The sequence below is a fragment of the Candoia aspera genome, chromosome 2 (genome assembly GCF_035149785.1).
Source record: "Candoia aspera isolate rCanAsp1 chromosome 2, rCanAsp1.hap2, whole genome shotgun sequence".
Lineage (NCBI taxonomy): Eukaryota > Metazoa > Chordata > Lepidosauria > Squamata > Boidae > Candoia > Candoia aspera.
In genome coordinates this window covers 9127747-9142447 of record NC_086154.1, presented here as the reverse complement: position 1 = coordinate 9142447, position 14701 = coordinate 9127747, and the positions used below count along the sequence as shown (strand labels likewise).

Below are 14701 nucleotides of genomic sequence, written 5' to 3'. Positions count from 1 at the left end.
CTTGAGATAGAAATTGCAGAAGGGAGAGAAGAATCCTTTTTGGCTGCATTGGAACAGAGATCGAGGATGGTTATAGAAGCCTTGGCTGGCCCTGAAGCAGGAAGAGGACCCAGCGTTCCCTGGACAGAGGGCAGAGGGGCTTTATGGGAAAGAGCAGAGCGGAAGATCCTGGAGGAGGACCTGGTTGGTTCAGAGGCACACTGCCGGCGTTTCAGAGACTTCCACTACCAGGAGGCAGAAGGTCCCCGAGAGCTCTGCAGCCGCCTCCACCATCTTTCCCGCCAGTGGCTGCAGCCGGAGCGACACACCAAGAGCCAGATGCTGGACCTGGTGATCCTGGAGCAGCTGCTGGCCGTCCTGCCGGTGGAGATGTCCAGCTGGGTGCGGGAGTGCGGAGCGGAGAGCAGCTGCCAGGCGGTGGCCCTGGCCGAAGGCTTCCTCCTGGGTCGGTTGGAGCAGAAGAAAGCAGAAGAGCAGGAGGAGGTGAGGGCCCGTTGTCCCAGTGGCTCTGAGCAGGGACCTCCTAAAAGTCTCGGCCAGGGTCTTCTGGGCCATCCAAGGGGGGAATCATCCTGTTTTTTTCTTTGATCTTGCTGCTGATTCCAAATTTTTTATCCTTGCTGGCGTTTCAGAGAAATCACCCGTTTGCAGAAAAGGGCCCTGCCTTGCCAGCCCTGGAGGGGGCTCTGTCGGCCTCCAAACAGAGAGCCCCAAGAAGGAGCGTCCTGGCAGAGGAGGGTAGAGGGTCACCCTGGGCAGGTAAGTCTTAATGGAAATCTGGGTCTCCCTTCACCTGGAAGCCTTGGGCTGAGTCCTGGAGGAAAGGCTCAATTCCACCCATTTCCCACCTCGGACACTTGGGCTCACGACTGAGAATTCTCCCCCAAAAGGCATCCCCTGATCTTCCAAGTACCACCCTCCCTCCCTCCCCCTCCCCCACCCTGGGAATTCTTCCCCTCTCCTTTGGCAGGAGCACATGCTGTGGGCTCCCACCAGTTTTGCTCTTTTCTCAGAAGGTGGAACCAGGCCGGGAATCAGTGCTCTGGCACAGCTTCTTCCTTGTGGCCGAGGGGGAACAGCTGCTGGAGCGGTTCAGGTATGGGGAAGGGTCTCCAGGAAGGTGAGTCAGGAGTGGGGGCCCCTTACTCTTCTGGATCCTTCTTCTAATTCACGCCATTGCGGCCACCCAGATGCCTCTTGGGAACCCCCCAACAGGTGATGAGAACAGCTGCTTCCTCCTGGTCCTTCCCCAATGTTCTCAAGATGCCCAGAAGGGCTATTAGCCCCCGTTCCATTATATCTCTGCTTACTGTATTTGCTAGATTGGTATCTTGACTCTCTTCTATAAGCTCAAGGCGACTCACATGGGCTTTCCCTTTATCTTATTTGAAAAACAACAACTGTGTGAAGTGGTTGGGCTTGAAGCCATTAGTGGATCACTGAATGGAACAGAGCTTAACAAAGCGGAGAAGCTGCGCACAGAAAAAGAATATTATCTTAAACAGCTTTAATGAACACGTTAGATAAATACAGGTTATTGATCTTACACACTTAGCCCTCCCAAGCTTAAAGAATTGCACGCTTAAACAAAGTAGGTTTAAAAGTAAAAAGAGTCTTACTGACTTTATTCTTGGTTCAGTTACATCCATCTTCGATGGAAAAATGAGGATTCTTTGTTTCTTCTGTTCTTTCCCTAAACTTAGCTGAACTCTTAACCCTATAGCTGCTAAGAGCTGTGTGGGAGAAAGGGGCAAGCACATGGCTTTAGGCCCAAGATGGAGAGAGAAACAAAGCATGCTTCTTTCCAGATGGTGAAGGAGGAGGAGGAGGAGAGAAGAAGTGGGAGTGGCAACAAACAGCTTCCTCGCACATAGAGTCTGCATCCTAGAGCAACTCATAAATATGCTAACATGAGGCATGCTGATTTGTTAACATCTCCAACAGGGCTTGCCCACAGATTATGGTTGTTTTGAACTAGGGTCTCCCCGTCCAACACTTTAACCAGTATGCCAGTATGATCTTACCACAGTGGACCAGGCTGCCCATGGAAGCTGCACGTTCTCCATCTCTGGAGTTTTGAAGAAGAGGCTGGACAGCCACCTTCCAAGAATGGTTTAATCAGGTTCCCTGCACATTGCAGAGGCTGGACTAGGTGATCCTTACGAATCCTTCCCACCCTACAATTCTGTTGTTCCATACTTAGCTGTGGATCTCAATCCTGGGCTGACCAGAGATGTGACTGAGGGGCTCTCCTGGTTCCTGCAGGCTCTGAGAGCTGGAACTGGGAAGAATGTTTTCTTTCCCTTCAGCCCTGATCCTGGGAAGGCAGAATACCTTTGGGTTTGGAAATCAACTGTGGATGGGGACATTCCATCCTTGGATCTGGATGAGGTCGCTCTCGTACAGAACTGGTTCATGATGTGGGCATCCTCCTGGATTCATAGCTCCGGCTTGAGAAGCAGGTGGCAGAGGTGGCCAGAAGGTGCTTCGCAAAGCTCCATCACTGGAGCTGGGAGGCCACCTCACAGGACACCAGTCACCTCCAAGCACTCTACCTGGGCCAGCCCTTAAAGACTATTCAGAACTTGCAGCTGCTCCAGAAAAGCAGTAGCTCAAGTAGTTACGGGCATACCTCTGTTCACCTTTGTAGCATTTCTGGTCCTTCCCCAATGTTCTCAAGATGTTCTACAAGAGCAACACTATTAGCAGTTGGTTTGGGGTCCAGTGGTAGGTGCTGGTTGTCACCTTGAAAGACCCACATGCCCCAGAACCTGAAATATTTTGGGCTGCCTCCTCCCAGGAGAATCTGCCTGTCCAAGAAGACCTGGAAGGAGGGGTTTCCTTTGTCTCCCTACTTTGAAGGATTGTTGCCATCAAAGACCACAGAGGCAAGACACGCCCATTCCTGACACCCCCCCTTTGTGTGAAATAGCATTCCTCCAGGATCAGACCTCCAGGATTTAGCCAATCTCTTTTGATTAAATGGATTAGGCAGAGTTTGGGCAACCAACCCACTTGCGGAGTTTAGTTTGGATTCCTGCAGGGAGCAGGGGGGGGGGTGATCAAGATCCCCAATTCCAATAGCGCAGTTCCCTTTTCCTTCAGGATTTGCTGGCTTTTGAAGAAATTGCCGTTTCCTTCATGGACGAGGAGTGGGAGCTCTTGGGTCAGGACCAAAGAGCACTACACAGACAAATCATGGAAGAGCTTTATGGGATTGTAGCCTGCCTTGGTAAGGTTCCTTTTATTATGAGTGGATCATGCTAGATCAGAATAATATTTCATTTTCTGACCAGTTCCTGTACCATGTTTTCCTTTGACATATTTTCCCCCTTTGCCTTTGAGGCTGGACCTTAAAAAGTGGCATGCGCAATTAAATTACCATATACTGAAATATACTACAATAAAGAGATCATTATTCACTGTCTGAAGAGAGCAGCTTAAAGAAATAGGGCTCAGAGCTTTCCATAAAACACCTCATGAGAGCACAGAGGATCAACATTTAGCAGTATAAAAATGGTATGAGGGAACCACAGTCCAGAACAGGTGAGATGTTAAAACCGCTTTGGAGTCCGGAAGAGGAGGAGGAGGAGGAGGACCACCTGCACTAATGGGGTGGGACTCAGCTAGTGGTTGGCCTCAGGGATTGGAGGAACATATGTCCAAGGGGTGGTGTGGAATTACAGCCAGCAGAACTATTAATGGGTGCCTGTAGGATGTACCCCTTTCTGTTTTATTGGTGTTGGTCCCCATTCCCACTCAATCCACTCACTCCCATGGTGAGTGGATTGAGTGGGAAAAGGCTTCAATCTGGAATCCCTTCCAGTTGTGCAGACCAAGTTGATGACTGTCAAGAAAAGTTCTTTCGTTGCTGACACCAGTGTTCAGTACTGAGATGGTTCTGGTTGGGCCAGTTGATGATCTGCAGTGGGGAACTGGCAGGGAGAATGCCTCTCTGTCCATTTTGCTAGGCCTGTAAGCACCTTTAGCTACCCTTGATGGTGGTTACCTCCTGGATAGCTTAAAGCAGATGCGCATAAGGTATATTTTATGGTGATTCATGCTAATCTGCTAGGATATGTACTTTGGTGGTGTTCCTCAACCCAACTTTTTAACTGGATGCATAGGCCACTGCTGTGGCGCAGGTGACGTTCTTTTCAATTTGACTGCAGCACCACCTGAGGCCGTTTCTGGAACATGCTGACCCAACCTCTTGATTTGATAATAGTGTCACTATCTGCATAAGGTTCCCCATGAAGTCCCTTCAGAAGCTCAGGTTGGTCCAAAATATGACAGAAAGGGTAGATTATCACATCTAGCACCAGTGTTCCTTCTTTCTGTCCCGCTTCTCATTTTTTTTCTGGTGGGAATTTTAGGCTCAGGGTATGCCCTTGAAAGCGCCCAGTGGCTTGGGATCAAGTATTTCAAAGGCCACGTGCCAGGATGAAAGGGCAAACAGAGCTGTCCCCTTTGTTCTGCCCCTCCTCTTGTACCCAGAAAGAAATGGGGGTTGGTTTTGTAGTGGTTCTGATGATTCATTAATATTTTAAATATATATGTTATATTTATTAATCATACGTTTTATGTTGATTCTGTTTCATCCCTGTCTTTTAAGTTAATTGTATTATTGAGTAGAGGAGCAGAAAATTGTTTCAAGTGGGCAAAGAAATAAATAGTAAAACATGGTCCAAATTCCACCCTTGCAGGTGAAGACCAGGAAAAGCAGGTCAAGATGGAGAATTCTCCATGTAGAGGAGATGATCTGGAGTATATATGTAGGACAATCCAACCAATAAGCAACGTGAAGATTTCAGAGATCAAGGAGGAAACAGATGGATCCAAAGAGCAACAGGAGGACAGGCGACTTGGGATAAAAGATGGAAGTACTGAATTTGCAGAAAGCCTTACAAGTGTGACCATTGAGCCATTCCAAGCAGATTCAGAGGGGGAAATGCCCTTGTTCTCCAAGTATGATGGAAGGTATAATTACAAATTAGAGCTTGATCTGACAGCTTTTAGCAAGGGTTGTACTCAGGCTTTTGCACTAGAGGAGGGCTTCCAGCAAAATACGTGTAACAATGAAAAGGAGAAAATCATAATAGGTGAGAGAAAGGATGTGTTCTCTGGGGAGACAAAAGGAGATCATTTGAGCCAATATTTGAATTATCATCCTGACCCTAACCCAGAAGAGAAACCATACAGGAAAAGTATTAGTTATTCCAGTCAAGAAATTCGAAATAAAGACAGACCATACCAGTGTTTCCACTGTGGGAAATGCTCCAGTCAGTTAGAATGTTTAAAGAGGCATCAAAGAAGTCATAGAGCAGACAAACCATATAAGTGCTCTGAGTGCAGCAAAAGTTTTCACTCCAGTCAGTCTGTGAAGATCCACCAGATAATCCATTCTGGAGAGAAACCACATAAATGCCTGCAGTGTGGGAAATGCTTCAACCGCAGAGGAATCCTGAAGATCCATCGCAGAATTCATACGGGAGAGAAACCCTACGAATGTTCTCTTTGTGGAAAATGCTACAGTGAGAAAGGAAGTTTGATGAACCATCAGAGAATTCATACTGGAGAAAAACCATACAAATGTTCTCAGTGTGGGAAATGCTTCAGGCAGAAATCAGTTTTAAATACTCATCGCAAGTTTCATACCGGAGAAAAACCACATAAATGTCCTCAGTGTGGAAAATGCTTTAGTCTCCCGGCCGGTTTGAGGCGACATCAGACCATTCATACTGGAGAGAAACCCTACGAATGTTCTCTTTGTGGAAAATGCTACAGTGAGAAAAGGAATTTCATGAACCATCAAAGGGTTCACACTGGAGAGAAACCATATGAATGTCCACAGTGTGGAAAGTGCTTCAGTCAAAAGCGTATTCTGAACAAACACCAGATAATTCATCTTGATGGGGAGCCATACAAATGTTTGCAGTGTGGCAAAAGCTTCAATGAGAGAGGTGCTCTTAATAAACATCAAATCATCCATACTGGAGAGAGACCATTTGAATGTCTTCAGTGTGGGATATGCTTCAATCGGAAAGAAACCTTGAAGATCCACCATAGAATTCATACGGGAGAGAAACCATATGAATGTTCTCAGTGTGGGAAGTGCTTTAGGATGAAGACAACTTTAAACGCCCACCAAAAATCTCATACTGGAGAGAAACCACATAAATGTCCACAGTGTGGGAAATGCTTTACTCTCCCAGGAGGTTTGAGAAGACATCTGAAAATCCATTCTGGCGAGAAACCCTACAAATGTTCTCTTTGTGGAAAATGCTACAGCGATAAAAGAAATTTGATGAACCATCAAAGAATTCATACTGGAGAGAAACCATATGAATGTTCACAGTGTGGGAAGTGCTTCAGTCAGAAGTATAATCTGAAGAGTCACCAGATAAGTCATCTTGGTGGGGAACCGTATAAATGTTCGCAATGTGGGAAATGCTTTAGTTTCCCAGGAGGTTTGAGAAGACATCTGACCATTCATACTGGAGAGAAACCATATCAATGTTCTCAGTGTGGGAAGTGCTTCAGAGAGAAAGATAGTGTAAATAGACATCAGGCAGTTCATACTGCAGAGAAACCCTACAAATGTTCTCTTTGTGGAAAATGCTACAGTCAGAAAAGAAGTTTGATGAACCATCAAAGAATTCATATTGGGGAAAAACCATATGAATGTTCTTAGTTAGGGAAATGCCTTAGGCAAACTGCCGCTTTGGACACTGATCACTCATTCCCCTTTGTCCCTTACCCCTGTTCGAAAATGAAAATGCTTAATTCTGAATCGTGGGTCTGATTGTATACTTTTTGCAAGGACTAGTTAGATTGGGAAAACAAACATTTCTCTGATGTTTGAGACTGCACTGATGATAATCCCTTGTCTTACTTGATATAAAATGTTTATGAAAATAAGGTGGGAGAAACTGAGAAAGTGGAAAAAGTACTTGAAAATTGAGAGCCAGTTTGGTCTAGTGGTTAAGGCAACAAGGCTAGAAACCAGGAGGCTGTGAGTTCTAGTCCCGCCTTAGGCATGAAGGCCGGCTAGGTGACCTTGGGCCAGTCCCTCTCAGCCCAACCCACCTCACAGGGTGGTGGTTGTGGGGAAAAGACGAGGAGGAAGGAGTATTTGGTATGTTCGCCACCTTGAGTTATTTATAAAAAAATAATAATAAAGGCAGGATAGAAAATAAATAATTAAATAATAATGTTAAAATCTTGCTTACCTACATTTACAATACAGGGACTGTTTAAAAGACAAAGTGACCTCAAGATATTACTGAGATGCAAATCCTAGAAGATGCAGCCATGTGGCCAGTGGTGAGAGATGCTGTAAATTTGGTTTGGCCACATGTGGCCACTCAATTTCTGGCTCAGCCCTGACCTCCATTCACAACCAAGAAAGCTAGAGTTGCATGGAGTCTTATTAGTCACATACATACATACATACATACTAAATGGAAAGGGAGTCTGTTTACAGTATATTGGATAGGGGATGTATGTATGTGTGTGTGCGTATGTGTGTGTATATATATATATTTTAAGCATCTCATTTATCATTAAGTATGTTAAAGCAGCACCTCCCATCCTCTTTCTAGCTACCTCTTAAGACAAGGGAGATGGTGGTACCCATTTGCCTGATAAGGAAGGAATGTACAAATGTTTTGGCCTTACAGTATTTTACAACCCCCACTCCCATACCTCATAAGAACCTACGCAGTGCCTGCTGGGTCAGATTTCTGGCCCATCTAGCCTGGCAGTCTGTTCTCCCAGTGGCCCACCAGCTGCACCAGGAAGCTCGCTGGTCTCCCAGCAGATGGCCTTCAGAGGCAGCCCCACTGCCATCAAGGCTAATGGCCATTGATCCCCAGGAGTTCCATGAATTGGCCCAACGCTTTTTTGAAGCCAGCTACGCTAGTAGAGAGCACAACATCTTATTCTTTTGTTGTTTATTCATTTAGTCGCTTCCGACTCTTCGTGACTTCATGGACCAGCCCACGCCAGAGCTTCCTGTCGGTCGTCAACACCCCCAGTTCCCCCAGGGACGAGTCCGTCACCTCTAGAATATCATCCATCCATCTTGCCCTTGGTCGGCCCCTCTTCCTTTTGCCCTCCACTCTCCCTAGCATCAGCATCTTCTCCAGGGTGTCCTGTCTTCTCATTATGTGGCCAAAGTATTTCAGTTTTGCCTTTAGTATCATTCCCTCAAGTGAGCAGTCTGGCTTTATTTCCTGGAGGATGGACTGGTTTGATCTTCTTGCAGTCCAAGGCACTCTCAGAATTTTCCTCCAACACCACAGTTCAAAAGCATCGATCTTCCTTCGCTCAGCCTTCCTTATGGTCCAGCTCTCGCAGCCATATGTTACTACAGGGAACACCATTGCTTTAACTATGCGGACCTTTGTTGTCAGTGTGATGTCTCTGCTCTTAACTATTTTATCGAGATTGGTCATTGCTCTTCTCCCAAGGATTAAACGTCTTCTGATTTCCTGACTGCAGTCAGCATCTGCAGTAATCTTTGCACCTAGGAATACAAAGTCTCATCTTATTCTAGCGATGTCCAAAGTTGAATTATGCGTTGTGTAAATTTTTTCCCCTTTTTTCTGTCCTGATGCTTCCAGAACCCAATTTTGTTAAGTGACTTCTAGTATTTTGGGAAGGGGGAACTAGTTTCTCCCCAGCAATGGCTGGCCTGGGAATTCTGGGAATTGATGTCCGCAGGTCTTAAAGTTGCCAAGTTTGAGAAACGCTGCTCTATGCGACGTCCTGACGCCGAGCTAAGAAGCCCGAACGAGAGTCTTCCACCCTCCGTAAACGTCCAGGATCAGCCTCCGGACAGAACAGGGAGGAGGAGAGCGGTCAAGCAGAAGGCGACCACTAGGGGCGGCCGCGCGCAGCTTGGCCCGGGGGGAAGGAAGAAGGGGGGGAAGGGCGGAAGCAAAAGCCGGGGGACCTTCCGGAAACACCTCTCACTTCCTGTTGTCCCCCCACCCCCGGAGCGGCCACCTTCCAGCTGGGAAGGTGTCGCCAGGCAGCCCCAGGGTCCCCGGCCGTCCCCTCCTGCTCCCGCGAGCGGAGCTGGGCAGCCGAGAGAGGGAAAGGCAGCCGCCCGGGCTCCCGCCGGCTTCCTGGTCGCTTCCGGTACGGTTGCAGGGCTCCCCTGTCGTCCTGGATCCCCGGATGGAGCAGCTCAGGCGGGGCGGAGGGGACCTCCCGCGGAGAAGGGAGCGCTGCGGACCCTCTACCCAGGCAGAGCCCCGGGAAAGGGGCGAGGGGTCTCCGCAGGCAGCCCCGGAGGCCGCCCGGCCTTCCCTTGGAGCCTGACGGGGTCTGTTGACCGGCTTGGCGGCCGCGCTGGGCTGGGTCGGATTCGGCTGAGGCCGGACCCTTCTGCGGGGAGCCGGTGGCGGGCTCCCTTCGCCCCGCTTTCCCCCGGCGGTGTTGGAAAGGCGCTTTTCCTATCCGGGGCGAGCGGAGCAGCCTCTCAGGGCCTTGAGGGAAATGACTAGGAGAGCCGGACGTCTCCTAGCCCTTCTTTCCTCCTCCTTTCCTCCCTCCCCGGTGGGGCAGAGAAATCCCAGAGAGTACCTGGTTGAGCTCGGTGCCCCTGCCAAGGCTGGAGTGGCCCATCCTGATGCCTCCCTCGACTCGGGGGCGGGGGCAAAGAGTGCCCTGAACAGCTGCAGGACAGGCAACAATTCCATAGGCACTTCTTTTCCATTTGAGTTGCCCTGCCAGGGTCTGGCCTGGCACGGGGCTGCAATGGCACATCTTCCATTTTTAAACAGATGAGGTATGCATGGTGAAAGGGTAGGGAGAATAAAATGGGTACTTGTGATAGGACCGGCTATTTAAAAGGGTACTGTGATGACCTGCTTCCTCTCCGTTAAATTCTATCCATCTCTTTTTCCTTTACATTTTGGAGAAGAAAAGTAGCTTCTTTTAAGCTTCCTTTTTCATTTGTGGAAAGATTTGGCCCAGAATCTTCCAAGGTCAAGGGTGAATCTTTTAACCTCCCTCTCTTACCTTGGTCATGCATCATGAGATAGGGTAAAAAAATAATTATTTCCTTATTGGATTTTAAAGACTTTTTACTTAAACATGAAATATTTCACTTTTTTGGGTTTCATAACCTGAATATTATACAACGTAGGGTATAATATTCAGATCAAAAATATCAGCTGCATTTCATAATTGTACGTAAACCCTCTTAGATATGTTACTGTACTGTGATATATTTAAAGAAAAATGCTTAACTCTGTATTTGGAAGGGTAGAATCAGCAGAGAAAGCAATGAATGAGCCAAGATCTGCTTGGACAGAACGGGAACCGGAAGGAGCGGAAAAACCCACCAGTGCGGTTCAGCACCAGCGTAAGACGGAGCGCCTGGGATGGGGGACGTCGCAAAGGAGCAGGTGGGAGTCCTGTCGGGGGATGCAGGACCGCTGGGAAGCCCAGCTGCAGCAGTTCCTGAAGTCTCTGCAGCTCATTTTAACAGGAAGGGGAAACTCCGTGATGATGGCGGAGGCCTCTCCCTGGGAAGACACCAAGGCCTTCCTGGCCTCCTTTGAGCAGGTGGCCCAAGCTTGCCGCTGGCCCAGGGACCAGTGGGCGGCCCGTCTCCTGCCGGCGCTGAGCGGAGAAGCGGAGGAGGCCTTCCGGACCCTGGAAGCCAGAGACCAGGAAAACTACGAGAAAGTGAAGGCGGCCATCTTGCGAGGGGAAGCCCTGAGAACGGAGATGCAGCGGCAGCATTTTCGGCAGTTCTGCTGCCAGGAGGTGGGGGATCCCCGGAGGATCCACAGCCAACTGCAGGAGCTCTGCCGCCAGTGGCTGAGGCCGGAGAGGCGCACCAAGGAGCAGATCCTGGAGCTGCTGATCCTGGAGCAGTTCCTGGCCAGCCTCCCACCAGAGCTGCGCAGCTGGATCCAAGCCCGAAGGCCGGACACGTGTTCCCAGGCAGTGGCCCTGGTGGAGGACTTCCTGATGAGTCAACAGGAGGCCAAGACGAGGACAACTCAGGTGGGTTTGACTATCCAACTCCTCAAGTTCCTAACAGGTTGCACAATGCTTGTCTCAAATTCCTGGAATCATTTTCAGTTACTAATTGAAAACTGAGTGCACTGAATAATTTAAATTGTTATTTTTAAGCTTGTTCCAAATAAGAATTTGTCTGCAATGTCTATGTTTGCACTATCATCAGTATAGCAGTTATTTGTTATAGCCTGCCCAATTCCATAATATTTCAAATGATGTTACATTTAATGATTCTTTTCAAGGGTTTATTGATTACATCCTGTTAAATTTCACCAATTTATGAAGACAAAAAGTATGATTTTTCCCTCAGCAGCCTACAGTGATCTTTTAAATATATCACAATTGCTACAATCATATAATTCAATACACTTTCTTCTAGCAGTTTTCTGTGTGTCAAATGCTTTGAAGCTTAACCTTTCTAGAGCTCTGCAATATAGTTCAATATTTGAATATTGAACAGAGGTTGTGGGTACAAACTGTAAGGGTAGCTTTCCTCATTTATGTAACCATAGTTTGTGAATAAGCCACAGTTAGCTTTGTAACGTCCTAAGGCCCAGAATTCTGAGCTACAGTGGCTGAGCTCTCACAGCAACCAGTGAGCCAGTGCCAAGCAACCACGTACTGGGATTAGCAGAATTCAGCTGAGGATTGATTGTAAGCCCCCCGGGTTCTCGTGCCTAAGGTGGGCAGCTATAGACGTCTTTTAAAAAAATAAGGGGTGTCAATGCATTAATAGCGAGAGTGCTGGACTTCACACCAAATATATCCTGGTGCTAGGGACTTGGCAATCCTGTCCTTTTAATTAGTTGGCTAATTGACTTTCAAAGAACCTCATGAGAAAAAGGAGCTGCTGGGATCGCCTGTTTTCGCTGAAAGAATCAGTGCTACCTTCTCAGCCTCTTTCTCCCATTGTAAGATTCTGTTTCCTGTTTCAGGGGCCATTAAAAGAAGAGCCTGTGGATTTCCTAGTTGCAGAGAAAGAGCCCGTGAATGCCATGAAGGGACCAGTCTATGGTGAAACTGAGCCAAATGTGGATGCCAAATTGCTGGGTCAGAATTCAGGAGCTCTTAAATTTTCCTCTACTTTTCCTTTTGTGAGTTTTTTGGATGACTAGATGGGGGGGGGCAGATTCCTTTGTCCTCATCAGCCTTGTGGAGGAGACAATTTGGGCAATGTAGCTTGATGGTCGAGGACCAGGAAAGCAGCACCAGCTGAGTGTGTGAGAGTGTGAAGAACTGAAGGCACATATGTGCTATCCTTGCATCTGGTCAGATGTGCAAAACTTTGGTACAGTTAGTCCTTGACTTACAACCACAGTTGGGACCAGAATTTCCATCATAAATTGTTGCGGTTGTAAGTCAAGTCACCACATGACCACACCCGATTTTACGACCATTTTATGGTGGTCATTAAGTGAATTCACCTTCCCCAATGGGCATTTTTTGCTGGAAAACAGCGAAAAAGTTGCAAAATGCGATCCCGTGACCTCAGGATGCTGCAACTGGTCGTAAATGTGAGCTGGTTGCCAAGGGCCCAAAATGCGATCATGTGACCGTGGGGGGGTGCAATGCTCAGAAGTGCTTTACAGGCTGTAAAGCATCCATTCTGAGGCTGTCGTAACTTTGGGCCATTGTTAACGGTCGTAAGTCGAGGACTACCTGTAATGATGTATCTTAGCAATAGCCATTTCTGCATCTAAGCATTCCTTTATAATCAGAATCTTTCTCAATATTTAGACCTTAGCTGCCTCAGTTCATCTTTCTTTTTAGAAAACTAGTCTGTGCAAGATCATTGCTGTAAACAGTGCAGCACCTAAACTGGTTGGTGAATCTTCAGTATATACTACTGGTACCTTGCTATGAAAGGGGGCTGATTTAGGGTAGTTAGTGTTGGTCAGCTACCTGATCAGAAAAGGCTAGTTATGAACAAGGCTCAGCAAAGAATGTTAACAAAAAGCCTCCTTAGAAGCAGGGCTGTTAGTCCTGCAAGATAGTCCAGAGAAGAAGCACAACCATGTCTCCCAAGGTCATTCCCACAGGCCATTATAGGGGCCTCCTGAGCAACCAGAAGGTCTTGCAGATTTCAGTACAGAAACCTTCTCCTTTAGAACCTCCTTCTCCTTAGAATTTGCCTCCTGCCCACTTTTACAACATTTTGTTTTAGGGATAAACAAGTAAAAGACTTCCTATTTTAAAATTCCCTACTGAAATCTCTTTTTTTGTTGTTGTTCTTTGTAGGCAATGGACTCAAACCCCCAGGTCTCTCTCCTTTGCCATTTCCTCCTGAAGGACAAGAAGTGGGCCAGACTGGTGGGAAAGAGGTATGTGTCATGTTTATTGTGTATGTAGATGGTAGTTTGTAGACATCAGGGCAATTGTTTACAGGAGAACAATGTGTTTTGAGGAAGTTTTGCCTTAACACTGTTTTTTTCTGCAGAATCTGATGGGATCGTTGCTTTGTAAGATGTGCAGTCAGCCTCAGGGAAGTAGGTGTGTCTTTGCTGATAGTCGGTCAAACCACAAGGTATTAAAGGGTTTGGTGTCTCTTGGTTTTTGCAGGGATCGAGGGATCTCAAAGAAACCGGAGGGTCTTTGCAAATTGTCAAACAGAGTCTGACCCAACCAGGCCAACAGACTATGCTCTGGCAGGTCCTGCAGGAGGCCGACAACAGCGCAGACAGAGAAATTTTGGGTAAGACAGTCTTCTTCTTCGGTGCAGTACCTGCAACCAATATTGGCAGATCTAATTTGACATTTTAGAATGGAAAAGAATCCACAGAAAGGTGGCTTTCCTTCCTGGAACATAAATGGATGTTAATCTCTTCCCACTTCGTCTGGCTAAAATATAAACCTGAGAGGATATATGAAAAGCAGCCATAGTGAACCTGGGCCTGACCAGGTCCGTGCGAGGCTGGCTCTCCTTCTTAGGGCTGGGAAAGGGCTGATGGAAATGGTGGAGGGTCATCTGCGTGTTTGGGATAGTAATGGCCACCAACTGGGGCAGTGCCACTGCCACCTCCAGATTTTCAGAACACAAGGGAATTCAGGAAATGCACCCTTTGGTGCTCAGGCCTTTGTGTAGTGGTAGAGACTTGGCACCCCAGGAATAGCATGTGATGGGGGAAGTTGAATTCTCCCCCTCTTGTTATTGAAGCCTCAGTACTTCCTGCGCTCCGTGGACAGATCAGACAGATTATTGTGCAGAGTCCATGGATGTTTGGGTCTCAAGGCCCTGCTTCTGCTACTGGTCCAAGGATGGTTGTTATTCCCCCATCGCTCCTTGCCCACTCCTTGTACTTCTAACATTTACAATTTTAAGGAGCTAAGAAGGTGGGAGCTTGTATCTTGAACATAAATAAAGGACAAATAAGGTGTCCCGATGAGAGTGATTTCCCACTGCTCATTTTCCTTTCTCTAGGCCCAAAGCACTTTGGCATTGATATCAGTCCAAGCATTGCTACAGTACTGTTTTTTGTTTGTTTGTTTGTTTGTTTTTGCAAGAGTTGGGGCGCAGGTTGAAACCTCAGCACCTTTTGCCGAGGAAAGACAAATTGGTCTTGTAAAAGGTGATTAGCAAAACACGAGTCAAGTGCCTCTTTGTTTCCTCAGGGGATGAAATGGGAAATTACATCAAGGTGGAGATTTCTCAGTGTGGAGA

At 47.4% G+C, this 14701-nt stretch overlaps 3 protein-coding genes across 5 annotated transcripts in view; all 3 read left to right on the top strand.

Annotated features, from left to right (window-relative positions):
* On the top strand, positions 1–878 carry LOC134492157 (zinc finger and SCAN domain-containing protein 31-like). Of its 2 annotated transcripts, none has more exons than XM_063296333.1 (2): positions 1–445; positions 633–878. In XM_063296333.1, the coding sequence occupies exons 1-2, from the start codon at positions 67–69 to the stop codon at positions 740–742; spliced, it is 489 nt and encodes a 162-aa protein (XP_063152403.1). In that variant the 5' UTR covers positions 1–66; the 3' UTR covers positions 743–878. The 2 variants fall into 2 exon arrangements, with proteins under 2 accessions (XP_063152403.1, XP_063152402.1); XM_063296332.1 differs by having other exon boundaries at positions 1–483.
* A 97-nt stretch (positions 879–975) lies between these two features.
* LOC134492070 (gastrula zinc finger protein XlCGF26.1-like) lies at positions 976–6786 on the top strand. Of its 2 annotated transcripts, XM_063296195.1 has the most exons (3): positions 976–1096; positions 3106–3232; positions 4707–6786. In XM_063296195.1, the coding sequence occupies exons 1-3, from the start codon at positions 977–979 to the stop codon at positions 6692–6694; spliced, it is 2235 nt and encodes a 744-aa protein (XP_063152265.1). In that variant the 5' UTR covers position 976; the 3' UTR covers positions 6695–6786. The 2 variants fall into 2 exon arrangements, with proteins under 2 accessions (XP_063152265.1, XP_063152266.1); XM_063296196.1 differs by lacking the exons at positions 976–1096; positions 3106–3232 and adding an exon at positions 3334–3546.
* A 3371-nt stretch (positions 6787–10157) lies between these two features.
* LOC134489823 (uncharacterized) overlaps positions 10158–14701 on the top strand; it is a 60984-nt gene continuing 56440 nt past the window's right edge. Inside the window, exons 1-3 of the mRNA XM_063292692.1 lie at positions 10158–11028; positions 11979–12093; positions 13282–13364. Of these exons, the coding sequence (XP_063148762.1) occupies positions 10255–11028; positions 11979–12093; positions 13282–13364 (972 nt within the window). The 5' untranslated portion in view covers positions 10158–10254. The remainder of the gene's footprint in view (positions 11029–11978; positions 12094–13281; positions 13365–14701) is intronic.